The sequence below is a fragment of the Cordyceps javanica genome, chromosome 3, assembly GCF_051103115.1.
Source record: "Cordyceps javanica chromosome 3, complete sequence".
NCBI classification, from domain to species: Eukaryota; Fungi; Ascomycota; class Sordariomycetes; order Hypocreales; family Cordycipitaceae; genus Cordyceps; species Cordyceps javanica.
In genome coordinates, this window is record NC_139297.1 from 4,308,477 (window position 1) to 4,331,191 (window position 22,715).

At 53.4% G+C, this 22,715-nt stretch overlaps 9 protein-coding genes across 9 annotated transcripts; 5 read left to right on the forward strand and 4 right to left on the reverse strand.

The window, feature by feature from the left end:
• Positions 1-357: 357 nt before the first annotated feature.
• V2A60_005483 (uncharacterized protein) lies at positions 358-1,349 on the reverse strand (the record flags this gene model as incomplete). The annotated part of the gene is made up of 3 exons (XM_083256793.1): positions 358-471; positions 542-960; positions 1,049-1,349. 3 exons carry the CDS (start codon positions 1,347-1,349, stop codon positions 358-360), a joined length of 834 nt encoding a protein of 277 aa, XP_083112919.1.
• Positions 1,350-2,170: 821 nt separating this feature from the next.
• Positions 2,171-3,778, forward strand: V2A60_005484 (uncharacterized protein; the record flags this gene model as incomplete). The annotated part of the gene is made up of 3 exons (XM_083256794.1): positions 2,171-2,831; positions 2,897-3,195; positions 3,266-3,778. 3 exons carry the CDS (start codon positions 2,171-2,173, stop codon positions 3,776-3,778), a joined length of 1,473 nt encoding a protein of 490 aa, XP_083112920.1.
• A 506-nt stretch (positions 3,779-4,284) lies between these two features.
• On the reverse strand, positions 4,285-6,753 carry V2A60_005485 (phosphatidate phosphatase App1 family protein; the record flags this gene model as incomplete). The annotated part of the gene is made up of 1 exon (XM_083256795.1): positions 4,285-6,753. One exon carries the CDS (start codon positions 6,751-6,753, stop codon positions 4,285-4,287), a length of 2,469 nt encoding a protein of 822 aa, XP_083112921.1.
• A 1,650-nt stretch (positions 6,754-8,403) lies between these two features.
• V2A60_005486 (protein DRS1) lies at positions 8,404-10,772 on the reverse strand (the record flags this gene model as incomplete). Its single annotated transcript, XM_083256796.1, has 2 exons — positions 8,404-9,117; positions 9,174-10,772. The coding sequence occupies 2 exons, from the start codon at positions 10,770-10,772 to the stop codon at positions 8,404-8,406; spliced, it is 2,313 nt and encodes a 770-aa protein (XP_083112922.1).
• A 593-nt stretch (positions 10,773-11,365) lies between these two features.
• Positions 11,366-12,320, forward strand: V2A60_005487 (microtubule-binding protein BIM1; the record flags this gene model as incomplete). Its single annotated transcript, XM_083256797.1, has 4 exons — positions 11,366-11,379; positions 11,463-11,534; positions 11,631-11,743; positions 11,791-12,320. The coding sequence occupies 4 exons, from the start codon at positions 11,366-11,368 to the stop codon at positions 12,318-12,320; spliced, it is 729 nt and encodes a 242-aa protein (XP_083112923.1).
• Positions 12,321-13,191: 871 nt separating this feature from the next.
• On the forward strand, positions 13,192-14,289 carry V2A60_005488 (Phox homologous domain-containing protein; the record flags this gene model as incomplete). Its single annotated transcript, XM_083256798.1, has 1 exon — positions 13,192-14,289. One exon carries the CDS (start codon positions 13,192-13,194, stop codon positions 14,287-14,289), a length of 1,098 nt encoding a protein of 365 aa, XP_083112924.1.
• Positions 14,290-14,762: 473 nt separating this feature from the next.
• Positions 14,763-15,571, reverse strand: V2A60_005489 (GNAT family N-acetyltransferase; the record flags this gene model as incomplete). Its single annotated transcript, XM_083256799.1, has 2 exons — positions 14,763-15,022; positions 15,169-15,571. 2 exons carry the CDS (start codon positions 15,569-15,571, stop codon positions 14,763-14,765), a joined length of 663 nt encoding a protein of 220 aa, XP_083112925.1.
• Positions 15,572-16,638: 1,067 nt separating this feature from the next.
• On the forward strand, positions 16,639-17,457 carry V2A60_005490 (uncharacterized protein; the record flags this gene model as incomplete). Its single annotated transcript, XM_083256800.1, has 1 exon — positions 16,639-17,457. One exon carries the CDS (start codon positions 16,639-16,641, stop codon positions 17,455-17,457), a length of 819 nt encoding a protein of 272 aa, XP_083112926.1.
• A 3,125-nt stretch (positions 17,458-20,582) lies between these two features.
• V2A60_005491 (uncharacterized protein) lies at positions 20,583-22,562 on the forward strand (the record flags this gene model as incomplete). The annotated part of the gene is made up of 1 exon (XM_083256801.1): positions 20,583-22,562. The coding sequence occupies one exon, from the start codon at positions 20,583-20,585 to the stop codon at positions 22,560-22,562; it is 1,980 nt and encodes a 659-aa protein (XP_083112927.1).
• Positions 22,563-22,715: the final 153 nt, after the last annotated feature.

The window sequence follows — 22,715 nt, forward strand, 5'->3', positions numbered from 1 at the left end:
CAGCGTGTAAGATGAGCCTGGCATGGTGACGGTGACCGGCGGGACTCAAAATGCCCACCACTTCTTGCTGTATTGAGCTGATATGCTTTCGAAAATTGGCAATTTAGCAAGAGGAAAGGCATATCCAATTTTGGTTGCAATTCTTCTTCCTGATCTTAATGAAAAAGACAGTCATAACTTTCTGAAACTGCGTCATTCAGATGAATATACCCACATAGTAGGTCATGTTCCCGGTCTCTTTTCTACTCGCCGCTTGTGATTTCGCGTTCGAAATATGAAAATGACAGATTTTACCGCACTAGAAAAGACTTGTATTTCCGTCCTTTGTATGTAGTGCGCATTGCGCATTTCGTCATTTTATACCATCCTGCTGCTATGTTGGAAAAGATAAAGACTCCCCTCCGCCATACCAGCTTGCACCCTTTCGGATATCAAGGCCTTCTGCATCCCCAACGACCCAGTTTCCAGCTGCTGGTGCAGATCCATCAGCAGGCCAGTATTCTCTTCTAAGTACTTCATTTATTTTCTTGACTCCAGCTACCCAGAGTGCAATGGCGGCTGGATCAAGCTTCGTATTGGAGCCGGGATCCTCCCCTTTGACGAATCTCCCTAGCGTCATGTAACAGCTTCCCGGCGGCTTTTGCGCGCTGATTGCTATGCCATGCTCGTGGCCGAGCTCGAAGAGATCACGCTGGAGGTGCAGAAAGGTATACTGATGATCCACAGCCTCGCCGTCAGTGATTTCGCCCGCACACGGCACGTAGGATAGTACCACTCCACTGTCGCTGAAATATATCGCTGGCTTCACAAGACGAGTCCGGTGGCTAGAATAAATTTCCGACATCTTTACGAGGGGCGGCCTCAGACTTGGCATCATGGAATCTAGCTCATCAGCTGAACGCTGCAGCGCGAGTACGAGGACAGTCATATGAAGACTGTCCTGAGGTGTTAACCAAATATCTGGCCAAGTATTAGCTTGGGAATTTCGAGTTGGGTGCTGCTCAAAAAGTCATCACAAAATCATCTCATCGTCGGGGGCAGGCCTTACCGAGGCCAAGCTCCCGAAGCTGGGTTTGACAATACGCTGCCAAAGTCGTTACAGCAGGGGTTGGTCTGGACCAGACTGTCAAATTGTGCCTTGGGTCCTCATAGCTGGGGTCTCTGAGCAGCCTGACAAGGATTTGATCCGGGTTTGGTCCTTCAAAGGCATCAGAGAGGAACTTGGCCTTCCAGCTACGGTCCGATGCATTCCATCGATCTTGGCAAAATGACTGGATACGTGACGGATCATTATCGGCAAAAGCAATGATCTCTCTAAACGGATTCGTGTCAATAGAGCCCGACGTCATGGTGGAAGAAGTACTGGATGACAGGGCATCTGCTTGCGCGGGGTCGATAAATCGACTTTAACCGACACTTTTATTTCAGCCAGCCACGGGCGAATACTACTTACTACAGCACGTGCGAGTTCAGCCTAAAACACAAGAGAAAGCTGGCTTGCCAATCATTCGCGCCACTCATGCGCGAGGAGGGACAAAGAAGGCTACCGATTCGGGCCGTAACCTAAACTCTTGCCATGACAATAACTCGATAAATGTGAGGCTGAATTTCATGAGAAACAGAAAAATGAAATCGAAAAATAACGAGAAACTCCTTGAGAGTTCCAATTCAGACTGGTTTCAGAGTCGCTACTTATAGGACATGGCTGTTGAAAAAAATAAGCATAGTCTCATCGAGCAACGGTACAAACATTGGTGGCTTTTTTTTGGTCCCCCTATGCATGAGAAACTGGCTGAGAGGTCAGATCACTTCCGAATCTGTCTCATATATTGCGCCTGGTCTGAACTGTGCGGAGTACGCCCAGCGTATATGTGCTCGAGGCAGCGGCTACAAATTTTATCCGAGGTGTAATTTGAGGCGTGTGAAGCGCTTGGCTGACACTGATTTCGGATGATCTCCTTTCCCAAGGCCGCTTCAGATCTTCAGCTTCCTGCCCTCTGAATAAACGATCTGTGGCAGACAGCAAAGTAATACCTCACTGTAGCGGAATCCAGTCTCATACTGAGGCCATATCATCTTTTTTTTTTGTTTCCCACTGCTCAAAAGTATTGTCTCGCAACAGCAGGGCCGCAACGAGATAGAGGCAACGTTACGATCCGTATCTGTCAATATGGGCGACAATACCGAGCCCTTCTCAAAGCTCGAAGCTGGTTTCTCGGAGATGAAGATTGAGCGTCGGCCAATCTCAGTCCATGTCGAAGCAACAAACCGATTTGCAGATGACTCCGCTCACTTGATCAAGGACCTGGACTTTGATTACGACATCCACGACGATGCTGTCTGTCCGGCTATACAAGGCGTTCTGCCGTCATTGCAGTACAATCTCCACGTGAAAAACTCGGACAATTTCGCGAGCGAGACCGAGATTCGGTGTTTTGACCACAAAGATGGGCAGAATACGTTCTCAACCCTGGACGCCGCAGGTTTAGACGAAATTCTAGCTTCTCTCGGGCCGGAAGATGGAGGAGATGCCACCAATCCAAACTCTATGTTGACAGGAGACTTCAATTTCAACACGACACCGATACTTACGGACCCTACGGCCGAGCCGAATACCAGTGAACGGCTTCTCGTCTTCTTTGTAACACTACGGCCCAAGAAGGAAGGTTCATTCGGATCGCAAGCCTCAATACAAAAGGATTCCGCCCAGAAGTTATTCAAAACACTCGATGTCAACCCAGAATATCTTCTCAATTTGGTCGGACGGCCTGACTACTGGTCACCTCGTACACGCTGGCGACGCGATGCAGAAGACAGTCTCACAGCAGTCGGTATGACATGCTTTTTGTCGTCCATGGAGCCTTGCTCGTACAGATTCTGACTCCCCCTTCGACAGACTACTTTTGTCAATTTCCTCGCTGGAACGTGCTGGCACAAGGCGCGCCCCTCTCGCTATACGTGACACGGTGCCTCAAAACGAGACTGACTGCGTACATACTCTCCCACAAGCCGGCAGACACCAGCATCACGGCCTTGCAGCAGATCCTGAAGCTCGTGTGCAGGGCGTCTGGGAGGCCCAACCTTCCGGCGAGCTATCTGAGCAACCCGTTCGAGATTGCCGTTCTGCTCTCCACCTTGTCCCTCGAGGCCTCCAAGTTCCATGTCGGGCGATTCCGGCGGTACATGTGGCAGCAAGTTCGTACATGTTTTCTCGCCAATGGCCTTGCTCCAACCTGTACATGTATGCTCACACATGCCATTCTAGATTAACAAGGTCGATGATCACCTGAGCGGACTGGAATTCGGAAACCGCGGTCACTTGACCGAGCTGACCAAGTCGCTCCAAATCATCTCGCAACAGGCCGACTCGCACCTGTTAAACGCAGACGTCGCCATCATCACCGCAAGGGGCACGCATGACGTGCAGACGAAGCTGCACAAGCACCTGTCTACTCCCGTCTCATGTCGGCAGGCGGCCGAGGACGCCATCGAATACGTCATCAACTCCATGGAGAAGCAGAAGCTTCTCTTCCTCAACTACAAGAGCAGGAAAGACGGGACCATGAGCCTGGTGTACAACCTCGTGACGCAAAGCGACGCGGCCAACAACATCCAGCTCTCCCGGAGCATGAAGCGTGACAGTGCCAGCATGAGCGCCATCGCCGCGCTGACCATGGTGTTCTTGCCCGGCACTTTTACATCGGTACGTAGGAGCAACACGACCACCTCGCGAGCGCACGCTGTTCCTTGTTCTCTCCCTGACGCGTCGCCGCTTTGATTCTGCAAAAGAGAGAAGGACGACAAGAGACTAATTTTCTTTTTTTTTATTTCGCCGCAGAGCGTATTGAGTGCTGGAATTTTCTCAGCCAAAGCAGGTTCTCAAGGTATTTCCACTTCGAATCTGTGGTGGCTTTGGCTCGCTCTTACGCTTCCACTGACGTGTGTTGTCATCGGTCTCTGGTGGCTCTACCAACGGCTAACGAGGCCAGTAGACGTCGCAACTTGAGACCTGGTGCATTGTTGACACGCAAGGATTATGCTAAAGAATCAGACTGTGATGGAAGAACGAGTTTCAAAAAATTCCTCTGTAGAGAAACTGCGTGGCATAGATTAATTATCATCTACTAGACTGTCGCGGACCTTGAAGGCATATATGTAGGATAATAGGGATGTTCGGTTTGGACAGACGTGGCGCATGTATTTACCAAAACTGGCGCGTTATGTACAAAGGAGAAATAACAAAGAAAGGGAGTTATATAACGGAAGGGAATCTAGGCTATTAGTCTATTCATGCATGTCATCAAGTGCATGCTTTATGATGGCGGCCGCCTCTGCCGACACGTCTTGGCCCTTTCGCCAGGTATAAAGCACGACGCCGAGTTGCTCAAGTTGCTCGTGCGCTCTGGCCACGCGCCGTCGCCACATGTCCTGCTTCCTGTTGACGCCCTGCGCACCAATCGTAGGTGAGCCGGACGGGGTTGCGACGCCGGAGCGCGATCCTGATCGGTAGTACGCGAGTCCCGCCGCGGCCGGCACTGGATTCGCGGCCGGCGGGAGGGGATCAAAGTCAACGTCCGAGTTGTACGAGAGGCCGCGATTGTGGCCAAACAGACGCGGGCTGAGGTTTCGCAGGCTTGCCGGGCCGCGGCGTCGCGGGAGCGGCGGCGCAACGTCTGGTGAAGACGGCGTCGTTCCATCACCGAGCTCGCTGGCGGCCTTTGATGACGACCGTCTAGAGAGATTCGGCGCCACGAACGAAGGCTCTGTGGTTTTGATACGTGGCGGCTTAGGAGGAGGGACGTCAGCGGCATTGCCACCGCCGCCCCTGATGCCTAAGCCGGCATCTGTATTGCTAGTCATCGACGAGGTACCTCGCAGCGCTGCCGGCTTGGCAGGACGCGGCGGCGGAGCCTTGCGGCTGAGCAAGTCTGTTGCTGATACTGGTTTCATATTACGCACTTGACTGAGGGCGGCAGCTTGATCCAGCTTTGCTTCCTCTGGCTCCTCTGAAAAGTCAATCAGGGTGCCCATGGCAGGGCCAGCGGGGGATTTCTCCTCAATCGGGGAGACGACTGGTGCCGAATGTTGACGGGGCTTGTTGTTGTTTTCAGCTGACAGCCTACCGTCATCCATGGCGAGGCTACCAAACCTCTTCTTGGTGAGATCATACGCCGAGTCGAAATAGCCCGGGCGCTCTGTAGTGGTGACGTCGCGAATGAAGATCGCAAGGATGCGACCTGGATGTGCTATGGCCAGGTCCGTGTAGACTTCCAGATCTGCCTCTCCGCTGTCTCCCACCAGCAGAAACTTTCGATGGGGAAAATCGCGGAGTAGCCTGGTCAGAGTACCCTTCTTGCGCTCGGCAACCGGTTCAAAGATGCCTTGCAGCATGCCAGAGTACTGTTTGAGATGAAGAGAGCCTGGCGGCAGACCACCGAGCTTGAAGAAGCTCGCCAGGACTGGGAACAGCTGCCAAGGGCTGTTCGAGCAGTAGTGAAACATGACGCCTTGCGCATGCATGTCTGTGTACCATTCTTGCACACCCTCAATGGTCAGATCGCGAAGCTCGCGGATAAAGGTGTTGCGAAAGATCTCGCGCGCACCGCTGGCGATGTTTGACTTTTTGACTGTGTCGTCAATATCGCTGATCAAACTCACACCCCTTGCCTCAGTGAGTTTGACCTCCTGAGTTGCGGATAAGTCTTCGTTGCCAAGTACTCGAACGTGAGTGGGGACAAAGTCTAGTGCCGCCCGAAGATTAAAGTGGCCAGCATCATCAGTAAGAACAGTCCGAGATTGCGACTGAGTGTCGTTGTAGAAGAAGACGGTGATGGGCAGGCCGATGAGTGGAGTCGTCATGAAAGGGGCAAGACGAGCCATGAGGTTGGCATTCGCCAGCGTAAGCTCGGCCTCTGAGAGCTCATTGGCGTTGGACTGCCTGGGGCCGAAGAGCGGGCTTGTTGGCGCGGATTCGGGTGTTTGGCTACCTCGGCGACGGGATCGTCGTGAATAGAATGATTCAGAGGCGTAAGTACTGTTGCCAAAGGGTTCCTCACTGTAGCCTCCAGCTCCGGCAATTTGCTTCTCCTGGCGGCCTTTGCGTTCGATATTGGCGGCTTCTTGGTCAATCTTTTCTTGCTCTTTCTCTTCTTCATGGATTTGGTGGTGGGTTGGCGGTGCGTCGGTCGTAGAGTCTGTGCCGTTAGCTTCAGCTCGAGGAGCCGATATTCCGCTGAGTTGACGTGCGAGACCAATGAGAATGCGATTCCTTCTGCTGATGGGACCACTCTGCGGATTGTATATCCAACCTCGAACGTCGACATCAGCAATTGCGCGCTCATCCTCGTGCTTCTCAAATTCTTGCCGCCAATAGTCCTCGTCGCGTACTGGGCCGTCTTGCTCCTGCATCTGGTTTTGGGACTGAATGTTGGACCAGTCGCGCTTAACATGGTGTTTCGCATAGGAAGGAAATAGTACCAGGTGCTCATCGCCCTGTACCGTGATGGCGGCGTCCGGAAAGGCACCGGGAATGTGAATGTGGCTGCGGCCATCCGTCTCTGTGTCGGCCATTCTGGCTCGTGTCTGGACATAGGTTTCGCGCATATCGGTAACGGCCTGCTGGCCCGAACGGTAGATACTCCCAGCCATTTCTGCCAGCTTCCTTCGTCTATAGCCTCGTTCGCCCTGGCCGGGTTGCGCATCGTCGCTGCCCATGCCCGGCATGGCGGCAGCTTGAAATCCGAAAGCAGGCATCTTGTAATGCCTTGTCACAGTCCGCCCCCGAGTACGCCCATCGCCGGCCGAGACCGCACGCTGTTGGTGAGGGGCAACGGCCAGTCGTGGACGACAGGACCCCAGCTGCTGCCTGCGTTTGACGAGCAGACCTGCAATGCGCCCTCTTTCGATACGGCGAGATTGGCGCCTGAGGAGGTATCGGTAGACGCGGGATTGCAGCCCGTGCTTGACGGCCGGTAGGGTATCGAGGTGGAATCGCGCGAGGTGGTCGTTGTATCTCTGACGCAGAGTGGCGGGGATCGCTCGTCGCAGCAGGCTTAGTCGTTGTCGTACTAGCTGTGGGCGGAGGCGGCCCAAGTTGAATATGCGAAACGGAGCCAGCTTGCCTGGAGGTGACTTTGGAACTGGAACAAGAACAATCCAGATCCGTAATATTCCTACCTATCCTGGAGGCAAAGGCTGTGCTTATTTTTATAGATGCGTGCGGCTCTGCCAGTGGTGGCGGCACCCAGGTCCCGTGGCGCGCAGCGCATGAGCGAGGCTGTCTTTCAGCCTCTCAGGCGCGGCAGTCTTCTGACGGCAGGTCCAAGCACTGCAAACAGCACATGCAAGGAGTCGGGTGCTTCGCGGCAGCGAAAAAAAAAAAAACAGCTGACGGGAGTAACAGGAGCGTCGCCGAAGAGGTGTCGACTTCAACAGAGCGTTCGTTGAGCGTGAAGAGGATATGAGACGAGGGGCTGCTATCGGGGTCTCTCTTTGTGGCGGTGGGCATTTGCCGTAGGTAATCATGAAAGTTCCAGGCACCGGCTTCCGATTTCATCACTCACTCACCAGAGTCATCACACGCCGACTAGGTTAGGGTTGGGTAGTAGCCAGCTATTGGCAATTTATTAGGGACAACCTGGTAAGTAGATACATGCCTACTGGTAATTACTCGTAGTTATTATTAGCGTTAGTGACCTTGCTTTACCAGCAGCGGGCCGGCATACGATATGAACCGCTTCGAGGCACGACTCTTTGGTCACAACTTGCATGAATAGAATGGCCTTGCTACCTATGCTTTTAGCTCGGTGAATTTTCATCACCATGAGTTTGTAGAGGTGGATTGACATGGATGATGGGCCATCAATGGCCCACGAACGAGCCTGTTAGTGTCTCGCTAGCGTATTGCTCATCAGCCTGTGCCAGTGTGTGTTGTCTGCAGGCAAACATCGCGACCACCTTCCTCCAGCGCCGTAAATGATTCGTCCAACAACATTGGCTAGGATAACCATGCTGCTGCTAGCGCCCGTGGCCGATGTGTTGTGCTTGGGGCCCCAATGGTAGAAGGCCCTGATGCGATCTTACCAGTACCCTCGAGATGGAGTTGCCATCATGGTTGGCTAAAATGTACTACACCTGCCCACTTGATGCAGCCCTTGCCGCCAGGCAGATGTACTCATGTGATGGAAGCTCTATCCTCACCCATCGTACCCGTGACAATGCGTTGAATTGCTACGTCAAGCAGTGATTGACTTTGGCTGCCTCGAAAAAAGGACGACGCGCAAATGTCACCGACTCCACGGTTGAAATGGACAATAAATGACTTTTTGCAGCTTCTAAATACATGCATGCATCATGTACACCAACGCCATGCTCCGTCAATATCCCATGTCGCTCTTCTCTTCTTCACCTACGCCCGCCAGACTTGCCCTTCTTGCCCTTGGGGCCTCCTTTTTGACTCTGCTTTGTCTTTGCGCTGAGCGCATCCGTCTTGCCTTTCCTCCATCCCATGCCATCTGCTCGCTCCGCCTTGATATCTAGTTGCTTCTTGACCTTGTTGCTGAGCTTGCCCAGGGCCTTTTTCTTTGACGGCTCACGTGCGCCGTTTAGCTCCGTCTTGCCAGCCTCCTTGGCCTTCTTCTTGTCGTGCTCCGTCTCGAACCATGTTCTCTTGGGGCGCGACTTGATTTCAGCCTCGTGCTCAATCATGTTCTCTCCCTTTCGAACCTGCATTTCTGCTTGCGCAAACTGCTTCTCTTCCTTTTCTTCCCGCATGATTTCCTTAATCTCTTGCGCCATAGCGTCAATCTGAGCCTGGAACTTGTCTGCCTGTTCAGCTTCAATCATGCGGCTCGAGATCTTGGCCCCTTGCGCTTTGCCTGCCTTGACAGCAGCTTTGACGACCTTTCTGTCCGACTCAGCAGCCAAGGTAAGCGCAACACCCTTGCGACCGGCACGTGCCGTACGACCGACTCTGTGCACATAAATCTCAAGCGACTGGGGTGCTTCATAATTGATGACTGTGTCAACGCCCTTGATATCCAAACCACGAGACGCTAGGTCCGTAGCGAGTAGGTAGTTGACCTTGCCATCTCGGAAAGCCTCTACGCTCTCGATGCGCTTTTGGACGTTAGTATTTGCTGGGGCATGATCACTGTACTTGGAAAACGACTTACTCCTGTCTGGCTCATGCTCCCGTGAAGTTCCGCGCAAGTCATTCCAAGTATGCCAAAAATGATTCGCGCTTCGTGTGCGTCTTTCTTTTGACGGAAGAAGATAATGACACGCTCTGTATATAGCGTCTTGCAGATGTGTGCCAGGTAGCCCATACGCTTATCTTCTCGTCCGGGGCGCAGGCGGACAAATTCCTGAACCAGCGTACCGACAGTCTTTTTTTGCGAGTCGACCATGACTCTAGCAGGCTTGTTCATGCCGACTCGGATCAGTCTATCAACTGTTGACGTCATGGTGGCGGAGAACAGCATGGTCTGGCGGGACTTGGGCAGAGTGGTGAGGATTTCATTCAGTTCGTCGGCGAAACCATCTTCCAACATTCGATCAGCTTCATCAAGAACAAGAATCTCAACAGTGTCGATAGGAAAGCTGGCTGAGTTACGCATGTGATCAATGAAACGACCAGGCGTAGCAATAATAACATCGGGGCGGAGGCGGAGCTCAGCTTCTTGGACTTTCAGGCTAAGGCCTCCGACAGCCAATGTGAATTTGATATCGGTATGTGCTGCAAGCTTAGTCGCGACCGCGTGACACTGTATTGCCAGTTCACGTGTGGGCGTAAGGACAACAACTCGAGTGGTGGGAATCTTCTTGGGTCGGTACAGTAATCGCTCAAGAATTGGGATTATAAAGGCACCAGTTTTACCAGAGCCAGTGACGGCTCCACCAACGAGATCCTTGCCCATGAGAGCAATAGGAATCGTCTTGGATTGAATCGGCGTCGGTTTGGTAAAGCCGACATTAGTAAGACCGCGAAGTATAGGGCGAGAAAGAGACATGGCTTGGAAAGAAGAAAGCTTTTCCTCTTTGCCGCCCTTCGGCTTCTCCTCTGGAGCAAAAAAAGCGGCGCGCTTGGCTTCCTCCTCAGCATCTTCTTCATCGCTGGCATCGGATACGTCGTCATCGGGGTGGGCTTCAGGAGTGGCAACAGAATCGTCATCGGACGCATCGCCCTCCTCCTGTTCGTCACCGTCCTCTCCATCAACACCCTCTTTCGCATCTTCGTCTTCTTCTTCTGAGCCTAAGTCAACATTCATGCCAAATGCGTCATCGGCAAGAACCTCGTCATCATCGTCGTCCATTTCCATGTCACCATTCTCAATAGTGTCGTCTTCGCCCTCCTCAAGCCCACCACCCTGGCCAGCGGGGGCCTCGCCTTTCTTTTCTCTTCTTCTTCGGATGATTTCGTCAATGTCCACCATCTTCTTGTTCATGTTCATGCCCTTTCTGGCACCGTCGAAACCCCAGCCCTCGAACGCTTCTTCGCCAAAGTCGCCAGCGTTGTCGGCAAGAAACTCAAAATCAGAGTCCATGGCACCATCATCGTCATCATTTTGGCCCCATATACCTTCCTCTTCCTCGTCTTCATCTGCCGATGTATCCTTGACTTTGGGCGCTTTCTTTGCTTTCTTCGTCTTTTTGGACTTCTTCTTGGGTGGCTCCGGCTGTATCAATTCCTCCTCGACGACATCTTCGTCATTATCCGAGATGGTGTGGATGAAGTCATCCTCGAAAATCTTTCTTTTCAGTGCGGGTGCCATTTTTCCCGGCAGAATGAGGTTGTGCAGCGCTGTTACAACTCCGGCGCGCCTAGAGATGGAACATAAAATTTACGGCTTCGGGTCTGGTTCCCAATAATTTTCTGCCGTTATAAAATTTTGGCGGTGAGCGTCGAGCTTCCCTCATTCTGGTGCTCCGGCGCGGCGCCATCTGGTGCCTGGCTCAGTGGCTCTTTCGGTCAGGAGGGGCTCTATGATTCAAGCACGTGATCCACGGCTGTTCTGCCTTGAAGCCGGCAGCCATGTCCATGTTACTGGTAGCTTCACCTTGGTACCTAGGTAGACTCCACCATTGGTTGATTGGCCGACCAGAAAGCTGCCGCCTTCACTGTTTGCTGGGCGCGTACTCCGTACGAACTCTGTACTCCGTTCGATAATCTCACGAGCAACCATTGGTCCCTGTTGCCTGTTGTCACTTAAACTCCAGGAGGAGCGATTTCCGCGCGCATCAGATTGGTATCCAAGGCGTCACTGCAAAACTCAATTCTTTTTTTTTTTTGCATATCAATTTTCATTCCAGCGACCAACTCACCCAACCCCCGACTTGGCACCCTGCGCACCACAAACAAGGCACAATGGGTGAATCTCGGTAGGTCCATGCCGCCTCACCGCAGATTCGGATCACACGCGGTGAAGCTCCGCAAACGCGACTGACGAACTCGATGATGATAGGCAAGAACTTGTTCAATGGTTGAACAACCTCCTCCAGCTCAACATCACCAAGGTCGAGCAATGCGGCACTGGGTACGTAGCACCAGACTTTTACCCCTCCCCCGCTTGGGATCGCGAGCGACAAGGCATGGCCACAACGCCAGCGGCAAACGACTGACGCCACGATAGTGCTGCACTCTGCCAGGTCTACGACAGTATATACATGGATGTGCCCATGCACAAGGTCAAATTTAACGTCAATGGCGAATACGCATATGTCCAAAATTTCAAGGTGCTGCAAAGTAAGTTGCGTCTCCGACAAACGCCGGCCGGCCTCTAACCCAGGCAGACGCTTTTGCAAAGCACCAGATCGACAAGCCCATTCCGATCGAACAGCTCGTCAAATGCAAGATGCAGGACAACCTCGAGTTCTTGCAGTGGACGAAAAAGTTTTGGGATCTCAACTTTCCCGACCATGAATATGATGCCGTCGCCCGCCGAAAGGGAGGTACGCTTGCATCTGGCGGACCCAAGCCGCCAGTAGCTTCTAGTGGTGGTGCCGCTAGGAGAGGTGGTATCACGCCGAGTGCCGCTGGTCGCGCCGCCCCTAGAACAGCCGGCGCGCCTTCTGCCGCCCTCCAGCAAGAAAATGCCACTCTGAAAGAGACTGTTGTGGGACTTGAGCGCGAACGCGACTTTTACTTTAGCAAGCTGCGCGATATTGAGCTTCTTATTCAACAGGCTATCGACGAGGATCCTGAACTCGAAAAGCAGGAAGACGGCCTCGTCAAGCACATCCAAACCATTCTGTACTCGACCGAGGAAGGCTTTGAAATTCCCGAGGAGGGAGAAGCGGCTGATGATCAGGAGACATTCTGATTTGCTCGAGGAGCGGGCCATGTGATGACTTAACGAAATGGAACTACATTTGATCTGGAGCGGCCGAGGAAGGCAAGGTGCAAACCCCTACGAAAAGCTATTATAGAGCCAGGGCTGCGTCACGAGTAGGCTGCAGCTGGAGTGGCGAGATCGACTGGCTGGCAAACTAGACTGAAGCAGTGTAATTACAATTCAAAAGTATTGGACAAAGTCTTTGCCGCGCGCGAATCTTTGTGACTGATGACGAGAGTGAGACTCGATAGGTTTGATCAATAGCGTGTAGGCATGGTAAGGGATCGAATTATTTCGCCATAAGAGATATGGTTGATAAAGACGAAGTCGTCTGTGAGACTGTCTCGTGCATTTTCTGCATTCAATTATTACAAGATTATGAACAAAGAGAGCTACTTTACCAAGGTAGGTGCCTACCTACCTACTACTTACCAGTAATATACCCACCTAACTAAGTTACCTGTTGGTTCAGGGCTGCCGCGCTGCCGCCAGTACAGGTAGCACCTAGGAAATGTTGGGGCCTCTGCAAGGACCACTCACAGTATAGCAGGCGTTATTAGGCACAGCACTCTGCTCTGGCACTCCACTGTATTTCCAAGTTCAGGCCCACAACGACAGCACTCGTCCGAAACCTCTTGCATCATCACCCTCTACCCGCCTGACAACCTCACTAAGACTGACCACGCGACCACCGACAGTCGCAGCCAGACAGACAAATCCATATAAGCGTCTTCCTTCAGCAATCCCGGCCGATTTTGATTTTCCATCACGAAGCTGGGACAAATAGAGACCAACGAGGCCGCGATCGAGCATACCAACACATACGTCTACTGCTGGAGTCGTCCCGCATCGGTGAACGATGGCGCCACCTCCCGAGATCGCCATTCCATCCACGAGCGTCTCTGACGAGGGCTCAGGGAAGCCATACACATTATACAACATCACTCTGCGGCTACCGCTGCGGTCCTATGTCGTGCAGAAGCGCTACTCGGACTTCAGCAAGCTGCATGAGGCGCTGCTGCAGCAAGTTGGCGCGGCACCGCCCCAATTACTACCACAGAAGCACTGGCTCAAATCGACAGTCAGTTCGCCTAATCTAGCGCGCGAGCGACAAGTCGGCCTCGAGCGCTACCTAAAGACGATTGCAGAGTCACCCGACAGACGCTGGCGCGACACATCGGCCTGGCGTGCCTTTCTCAATCTACCTAGCTCCAGCACCACAAACTCGGCGGCCTCCGCAGGCGGGAGAGCATCCAATGTCGCATCCGGCGCTGCTGACCCCACGACATGGCTCGAACTGCACAAAGAACTTAAACAGCACCTCCAAGATGCCAGGACATCGCTCTCGAAACGAGACGGCGCCGCCGACAGCGGCAACATGACGGCCGTGGCGGAGGCCGCCGCCGCCTCTCGCAAGTCGATTGTCCGCGGCGGAACGCTGATCCTGCTTCTCACGGACGGCCTCAAGAAGCTGCAGGAGTCTGGGCGCATCGGCGACGGCGAGCTGCGGCGACGGCGGGACCTCGTGTCGACGGCCAAGATGGAACGGGAGGGCCTCGACAAGCTGGCCAACAGCATGCCCAGCGGCGCTCTCAGCGGTGCTGCTAGTAGTTCCGCTCGCGGCTTGTCCGCATCCCCGGAGAAATCCAAGCTCCTCAACGGTAGCGGCGCTCGCCCCGGTGGCCGTCGCCTCGGCGGAGGTGCACCGGCCCCGGAGACGGACAAGACGCGCGAACTCGACAACCAGGGTGTGTTGATGCTGCAGAAGCAAGAGATGGAGACACAGGATCTACAGCTCGACCAGCTGACGGCCATTCTCCGACGGCAAAAGGAGATGGGTCTGCAGATCAACGAGGAGGTGGAACGGCAGACGCAAATGTTGGACGTCCTGGACGAGGACGAGGGGCGCGTCCGCGCCAAGCTGGGCGTCGCCAACAACCGCATCCGCAAGATGTGACTCCAACCTGTGCTCCAGTTGCTGACTCTTGCCGTCCGGCTGTGCTTGTCCGCCGCAGAGGCAGCGGCGCGGCTCGGCTGGTTGGCGCACCACTTGTACCGTGGATGCAACTGGGTTGTACGTGTACTGCTACTGCTACTCTTCGGGGTCAAGTTGTAAGCTCTCCTCCTTTAGCTTTTTCTTTTACGCAACAAGCGGGCGTCTGACATGGCACGACTATGGCATTTACACGAGCCATGCGTCTGGTTTGTTTCTATTTTGTACATGACCAATTGATATAATACACACGGTAGTCACACACGGCCGCAAGAAGCTTAATAATAAATTGGACATGACCCTGTCTAGGACATATTTTTTTTATTCCGTTTTCGGTTCGAATCATTTCTCCAGGCCGCGTTTAAGGTGACACACCCGCACACGCGCGCACACACACACACACACACACACACACACACACAAAGCTGTATTGAACTTTAAGAACCGGCTGCCGCCCGAGCAGGCCGAATCATGATGGCTGTTTCCTCGCGCTCTGGGCCGCCCCATTTAGAGAGGTCAATCGCATAGATGTCGACGAGCTCGAAGCCAAATTTGGCGTACAGTCCCTGGCCCTGCGGCGAGGCCTGCACGTACGAAGTCAGGCCTCGCTTGTCGGCTTCCTTGACACCCCAGGCCATCATCAGCGCTCCGGCTCCTCGGCGCTGGTGCGCCGGGTCGGTGTGCACAAACTTGAGGTCTGACCGACCCATGAGGACAGAAGGAGGAAGAAGAAGGATGTCAGCGTTGGCTGCTTGCACTGAACCGAGAACTCGGGCATGTTTTCCCGGATATATATATATATATATATATATATATATATATATTATATGAGAAAAGACTTACACGCATGCGGTTTGCTACCAACGTCATCCTCCCACCGCCTGTCCAGACCACCAAAGTACTGCTCGCACGCCTCGGCGTTGGTCCCGGGCCCCCAGACGGAGGCGGGCAGCGGCTTGCCGCGGACACCCCAAAAGTACCACACGGCGAAGGCAATGGTGGCGTCATCGCCGCCGCCGCCGCCCTGCTGCGCCTCGAGGTCGCGGTCGACGACCTTGACCCAGTGGCAGTCGGGGTCGCTCCGCAGGTGCTCACGCAGCTGGTCGCCGCGCGACACGCCGCCCTCGGCAGCAAAAGGACCGGGGAAAAGCACCGCGCTGGTGGCGTCGTCGGGGAGGGCTGCGTGCTCAATCGCGGCGAAGCGGTCGGCGTCGGCGTCGCCTGCTGGTACCAAGTACAAGGACATTTTCTTTTGTTCTTCCTTCTTCTGTCTCGTTTTACTTGGGGATCAAGATGCGCAAGGAAAGGTTCGGTTGTGAGACTGAACAGAGAAAGATGGGCAAAAAAGAATAGAAACTTGAATGAAATCTAACCGAGTAAATAGAAGGAGACCATGTCGGGGAAATGTTTGACTGGACTTTGTCTTATAGCGACGCCGTCGAACCTTAAAAAAAAAGGATTCTGGAAGCCTCTTCACGCCGTTAGGCTGATGCTCGGCCCGGCGTGGGCAAACGGGCATAGGCGATCCCTGCGGCGAGCCTATTTGGGACGCGCCAGTTGGAATGGCTAGTCCGCCCACGCCCATCATTATGGCGACGCAGCAGAACTGGCCACGCACGGCGGGGGAGTCTCTATGTATCAAGTATGGCGGGCACTTGAAGAAAAGAAGAGAGAGAGGAGAAAGTTTACAAAACAGCCTGATAGGCGGCGAGCTCGATGTATCGCCAGTTTCGTGCTGATGAGGGCCGAATGATTACGACCTACAGCGACCTGCAGGATCAACCCCACGGCGACCCAATATAGTTTGGTTTCGTGCTAGTTGATCAGCCTTATTATGCGGTGAAAGCTGCAGGCACTTTGACGATCTCCATGTCCTCTTCGCCCGCGCGAGCATCACCATCCTACCCACCACCTAATTTCTAGGAACACAGCGAGGGCAAATAAGAGGCCAACACCAGCCAGCTCGAACGAGTGTTAATGTCTTATATCCGCTAATGGTAAGCATTCCCCCTTCATTGCTGCCTGTTCAGTAGCAAGTGGGCTTGTCACGGGCCAACGTCATGGTTTGGCCAGCTCTGGCCACAACCAACCGCTGGCCTCCTGCACAAAGATTTCCAAAATGCCTTAACACATGGTATAAGCAGCGAGGACCGTGTGATACTTTGGCTGTATATCTCGGATATCTATAGTGACACGAAATCGTGCTCCGACTCGAATGTCAACTTCCGATCTTCAATATTTTGCTTGCCGGCCTGGGTTACCCCACAGCCACATAACAAACCTGCTCAGCGTCTCTACATATGACGCTCAGCAATGACATCTGTGACTTTCCAGATCGTCTCCGACCTGCACCTCGAAACACGACCATCTTACAACTATGCTCTCAAACAAACGGCGCCGAATCTTGCCCTTCTTGGCGATACCGGTCACATAGCTGACGACGGCATCTTCTCTTTCCTTGAAAAGCAACTACATCGCTATTGGAATGTCTTTTTCGTGCTTGGAAATCATGAGCCTGCCAATGGTAGCTGGCCGGCTGCAAAGCAAAGAGTGCGCGACTTCGCTGACAGGATGGAGCAACTTCGATCTCGATCAACGATTGGTCGATTTATCTTTCTTGATCAGACACGATACGATATGAATGACGGCATCACTATTTTAGGCTGTACATTGTTCTCGAACGTCTCTAGGCAACAGGCCGCTGCCGTTTCAAGCCGATTTGTTGATTTTAATCAAATCCGGGATTGGACAATCGATCGTCATGTTGAAGCGCATACCTCTGACTTGAACTGGTTAAACAAACAGGTGTTGGAGATTGGAGCTCTCCAACCCCAGAGACGGATCATCGTCTTCACACACTATAGCCCAACCCTCGATGGTAGAGCTGTGGATGAGAAGCATGTGAATAGCCCGGTCATTTCTGGCTTCGCGACGGACCTGAAGGACGAAGATTGCTGGAAGAGCGGCTCGGTAGCGCTCTGGGCTTTTGGGCATACGCACTATAGCTGCGATTTCACGGATGAGCTTGGAAAGAGAATTGTCGCCAACCAGAAGGGCTACCAACACGATATTGACGGTGAATTCACTATGACCAAGACCTTTACTGTTGGGACTGCTACCAATCCAATATGAGATCAGATTAACGGTCAACTAGACTGGTTAGTAACTAAAGTCTGAGGATCTGCTACAGGTGTCTTAATCTGTGGATTAGAACACGTTCCGCTGTAGGCACTCCTATATCAACTTCGCTGTACGATCGTAACAGTGGCGGCATATACGCCAAGGATGTTCGCCTGCAAACATCCGGTTAATATACCAGACTTTCTCTCATGACAAGCTTTCATTGCCTGGTTGGTCTTGGGCGCCGCGCAAAACTGTAGCATACTCAGTATGCTTGGGTGAATGGATGGGTGAGTCCCGAGACGTGGCTGGCAATGGTCCGCGGCGAAAAGCCCACCTAATAATCCACTGGAAAATCCATCCGGTGCTGGGGTCCGACTCGCGATACTACTATTAATTCTAGCTGTCCAGGATAAAAGTCCAGACTCTACTTCCTGGTACAGATTACAATAGAGAAGGTGTCTGATGGTTGTGACTGTACAAGTATGTGGCCTGACCATTACTTATACTTAAAGGCAGCTACTTGTTTGGACATGGCCAACACTATTTAATCGTCGTTGCTAAATTCAGAAAGTTGCGAGGGCGCACGACAACAGAACCCCGGTCTGACACAGAGCCACTCCTGCACGGTGGGATTGCATTGCTCGTTCGACGCCGTCATACTTGTCGGTCAGATCGGATACCTCAGTGCAAAAGCAGAGTCTCGATGACTGATCAAGTAAGCATAGTCCGCTACTACTACGTTACGATGGCGCACGAGTTATTAATTTGGAGATTGCACGCGAACGCTTCTGTGAGCGGGTAGCCGAGTTGCTGGCTCCGGATATGCAGGCGCAAAGCGGCAAGAACGGGTCTAGCCGTGGTGGCTACCGGGCTACTCATCAGACTACGTCACAGATGACAAGGCGTGCATGGTGGTTGCCCAGCAACGCCGGGGAGACTAGCGTCGTCTCAGGAAGAGGTCGAGCGCGCGCGCCAACAACAACACGGGACTGACTGGGTCACACTCTGTTTTCTATTGGGCCCTCTTTCGTCTTTTGACGAATGCTTCTCGCAGTCCTTGTCATACTGAGCACCGTCCTGACACATACTTCTTCTTCATGCCTCTTTGCTGCGAAGAGTGTGTCTGGGGGTTTAATAGCAGGTTACCGCGTGGCACCTGGTAATGAATCACTCGGGCGCGTGCCTGCCCACCAGCGTCGTATCAGTTCTTACAGTCTTGTCTTGAAAATGGACAGCTGTTGAGCATGCTGCAGGCTCGACATGTGGATTACCGCTGCAGAAAACAGACGCATGGCTTGGAAGGATAAACAGGCTTGACCGCCTACTCAGTATGCAGAAGTATGGGGTGTCGTGTTTCTCTTTTCCTGAAAAAAAAGTTCTAGCCCCTCCTGCGGACTCGGCCGGCCCAGATTGGGATAACCCGATTGGAAGGTGTCACAGCGTCCGTTGGGCATTGATGCATACTCACGAGCTGTAGTTCGTACTGGTACGGAGTACGAATTACAGGCTACGGTGGTAAGTAGGTTTTTGAGTCCCTCTTGTTTAGGTCTGGCCAGATTGGCAAGAAAGAACAGTAACTGCTGTTCGGTAGCTCGTGACGATAGTTGATTGCACATATAGACCTGGATGAAGAGGTGGTCATGGAACGAAGGCTTGTTGAAGGGACCCTGTTGCCTCTTCATTTCGAACTGTCCCCGCTGGTCCCAGGAACTGGCGCAGGGTCCTGTCACATCCGGCGGCTTCGGTAACGATGAGGCAAAAGAATGTCAGCGTCGGCCTGGGCGTCGCAATGAGGAGTTGTCCCGCGGTCCTTGGTTAGCGGTGATGAGACGAAGCCTTCCTCCACACTGCCATCCGCTGTCGTGCCTTTTCGTGGTTTTCGTCACTTGTGCGCTCTGCGCCAATGAATGATTGGGGGACAGGCATTAAGACTCCAAGAGGGATGCCCCCCTGTCGCTGGTTGGTGGCATCAAGCCCTCTCTTGTGGCGGAGGCTGGCATGATTGGCTCATTGAGCATAAGAGGACGGGAAGAAATGAGGTCCATCCGGAGTGTGTGTGGTAATTTCAGCAGCGGGCGTACTCAGTAGCAATGTGATGGATGAGGGCATCATTGGATGGAAAGCTGAAGAGAGACAAAGAGCGACATCGTTAGCCAAGCTAGTACGGGGTAACTAATTGACATACTTGCTGATAGCTGTCTCCGGTCCTACCTACTGAGGTACCTGCGGCACTTGCCTCGACTTACCTCTCTTCCTTGCCTCTACTGAGCAGCGTCAAGTACCTAGCTAGGTAAGTCCTAGTATGTTTGTTGGTGTTTGCTGCGCTAACAACACTGCCGGCCCGGCACTACTAACCCCAGTAAACTGGTGTAGGTGCCTTTGCTGCTCTGATACTGAACAGCAGCCCCCAAAGCTTCCCGCACAAAACGTAATCCCATCTCTCCACTCACCACCACCACCCAAATCCAAATGTGGGGCCAGAGAAAAAAAAAAGTCGCTGACCCTGGATGCCTGGATCCCTCCCCCAGCCAAAGTAAACACAAGGACCACCATGCTCCATCGGCTTCTGTGCAGCCCGTGTCCCCCCATTCCTACCGATTCGTCTTCTTCATTGCTGGCCGTTTCATTCTTCTTCGAATTACCCTTGTTTCGCTCATCCCACGACAGCTTCACATTGTCTTGCTCGTAACCAACATTCCCGAACAAAGCACAGCCATCTTTGTATTGGTCTTTGTTTGATCCGCCCGTTTGGGGCAAGCTACACGAAAAGCTCCTCAGCGGCAAACCGTCAACCGTCGACCATCCACACCCCGCTCACCTCCTATTCTCTGCTTGGATCGATTCGCTCCTTGACTGGCTCCTTGACTGGCTCGGGAAGCATAGCATCACCAGTTTTCTGTCTCGATTGTCTTCATTTCTCTGTCGCCTTCTTTCCTCGTTGGTGTGTTGTTCCGTCTTATTCATCACTTGTCCTCGGCACCAGCTAATATCCCGTTGCAGCTTCGATTATTGTCACGACTGCACGATTTTCTCAGCCCAATGGCGTCCCCAAGATACCCCCGACTATAGCGTTTTCTTTTTGATCTTGTCTCTGGCCTCCTCGTTTCCTTTGCTCGGCCTGAGGCGTACTCGTCATGAGTGCGCCCCCTCCACCCCCGCCTCATGGCCAGATGCCGCGGTCTGGTGGCCTTCCCCCGGGCAAATATGACATCTTTGTCATTCCCGAACACTCAGCCGGCTCTGGGTTTCTCTACTTGCCCTCTCTGCAGCCCAATGTCAACAGCTTTGTTGCTGGGTTTGCCTCAGCACTAATCCTCGTAGTTTTATGCCAGAGCATGGCGCCTGCTTTTCGCGCCTGGTGGGATAGCTTCGAAGGCCTCGGCAACATGGGCATTACATTACTCATCGTGGGCGTAGGCTTCGGTGCTTGGGCCCTCGGACGCACTCAAAACGACCCAGGGTCTTCTTCAAGGTCCAAACACAAGCCGTCCAGCCCTCCGCCTCCTCCTCCGCCAAACTCTGGCCCAAGTCCCGGTCCAGCTCCTGGCGGATACGCCTCTTCACCACCACCCAATGGGCCGCCGCCGCAATCACCACCTCAGCCGCCACCACAACCACAACCTGAATCACCACCGCCGCCTCCTCCCCCCCCTCCTCCACACGCTGGTGCTGAGAAGCCCCAATCTTCCTGGCAAAAGCCACCGCCGCAGACGGGAAATAAGAGACCGGAGAACCCCAAACCGTCAGCTAAAGGCTCATGGGAAAAAGCACGAGACGAAATGAGGAGGAAAGAAGAGGAAAGGAAAGCCAAGGAAGCCGAACAGAAGCGTCGCGAGGAGCTTGCTAAGCGCCTAGCTGAACTCCGTGCCAAAGAGGCCAAGGAAAGAGTAGAACGTGAAAAAGAGAAGCAACGGAAAGAAAAGGAAATAGCCGATAAGAAGGCAAAGGAAGCAAAGATTGCAGAAGCAAAGATTGCAGCGGCCAAGGCTGCAGAGGTAAAGGCAGCTGCGGCCAAGGCTGCAGAAGCAAAAGCGGCCGCAGAGAAAGCAAAGGCACAAGCACCACCGCCTCCACCATCGCAAGCGCCAACTCAAACAGCCTCGTCAACGGCAAACCGTGCAGGAAGTAGTTATGCCTTTTCTGGTGTTGGCGAGAAAATGAGCATGTGGCCTAATGGGAAGCCTCCAGCGCCATCGACCACGTCCACCGCAAAGGCACCACCAAAGTCGCCTGACAAGCCACCTCCGGCCCCGACCGCCAAGACGTATGTCAGCACCGAAGAAGATGCATTCTCCTACCGGCCATACGATAAGCCCAAGAGACACCAACGGAGAAACTCTGGGGGCTCTATGGCCTCGGATGGCTCTTGGGCACCATCTCACACAACAGCCCGCACTTCGCCTCCGCCTTCTATGCGTGGTCCGTATACCACCAAGGATCCAGACAAGATTGTCATTCAGGCCGTTTACCTGTTCATGAACCAATATGCCAAGACACCGGCGAGCCAGCTCATCTCCGGCGTAGGGTCCGTCACGGATGGTCTCATCCTGCGCATCACCACTGAAGGCCTGTTTATTGACGACGACGTTCGCGGTGTGCCACAACGCGAATGGGATGTCAAAGCATGGACTCTCAAGCTGGTCGAGGTATGGTGCCCCCCGCACTGTTTGAATTCTGCGTCTGCTTCGATTCCCCACCCCAACAACAAGAGTGCGAATTTGCTTTACAAGATGGCAACAGGCCGTGCACGCGCGGGAGACAGAGACCCCAACAAGCCATTCGTTGGCGAAGAGGCGGATGTCTACCTGACTGACATGCTCAAGGCGTGCAAGGACTGTTGCCGACTCGGTCTTTGCGAACAAAAATTTGGCAAAACTAACACCTCCGGCCAGTCGGGTGAGTGGAAAGCCAGAGGGCTTCACTTGCTTCGAGCGACAGTTCGTGACCAGGACGGCAAGCGATATCTCTTTGTCATCGACGAAACCGAGAACTGGAAGGTTGGCGCATCACTCCAGCGCCTGCGCCGCGGCGCTCAAGCACGACAACTGGGCGTCTGTAGCATGACGGCATCTGAAGCAAAGAATAGCTTGGAGACGCTGGGGTGGACTGCCTAGCTGAGGTAGCTGGAAACGGCAGCAATCGGTGTTGGCATTGCAGAATCTGGCAACGGTCTCTGCTGGAGGGCGACGAACAGATGAAAGGGGAGAGAGAGAGAAAAAAGCATTGAAAGGTGTTTGGAGCAGCAAAGCGGATTACGGGCTATTTCA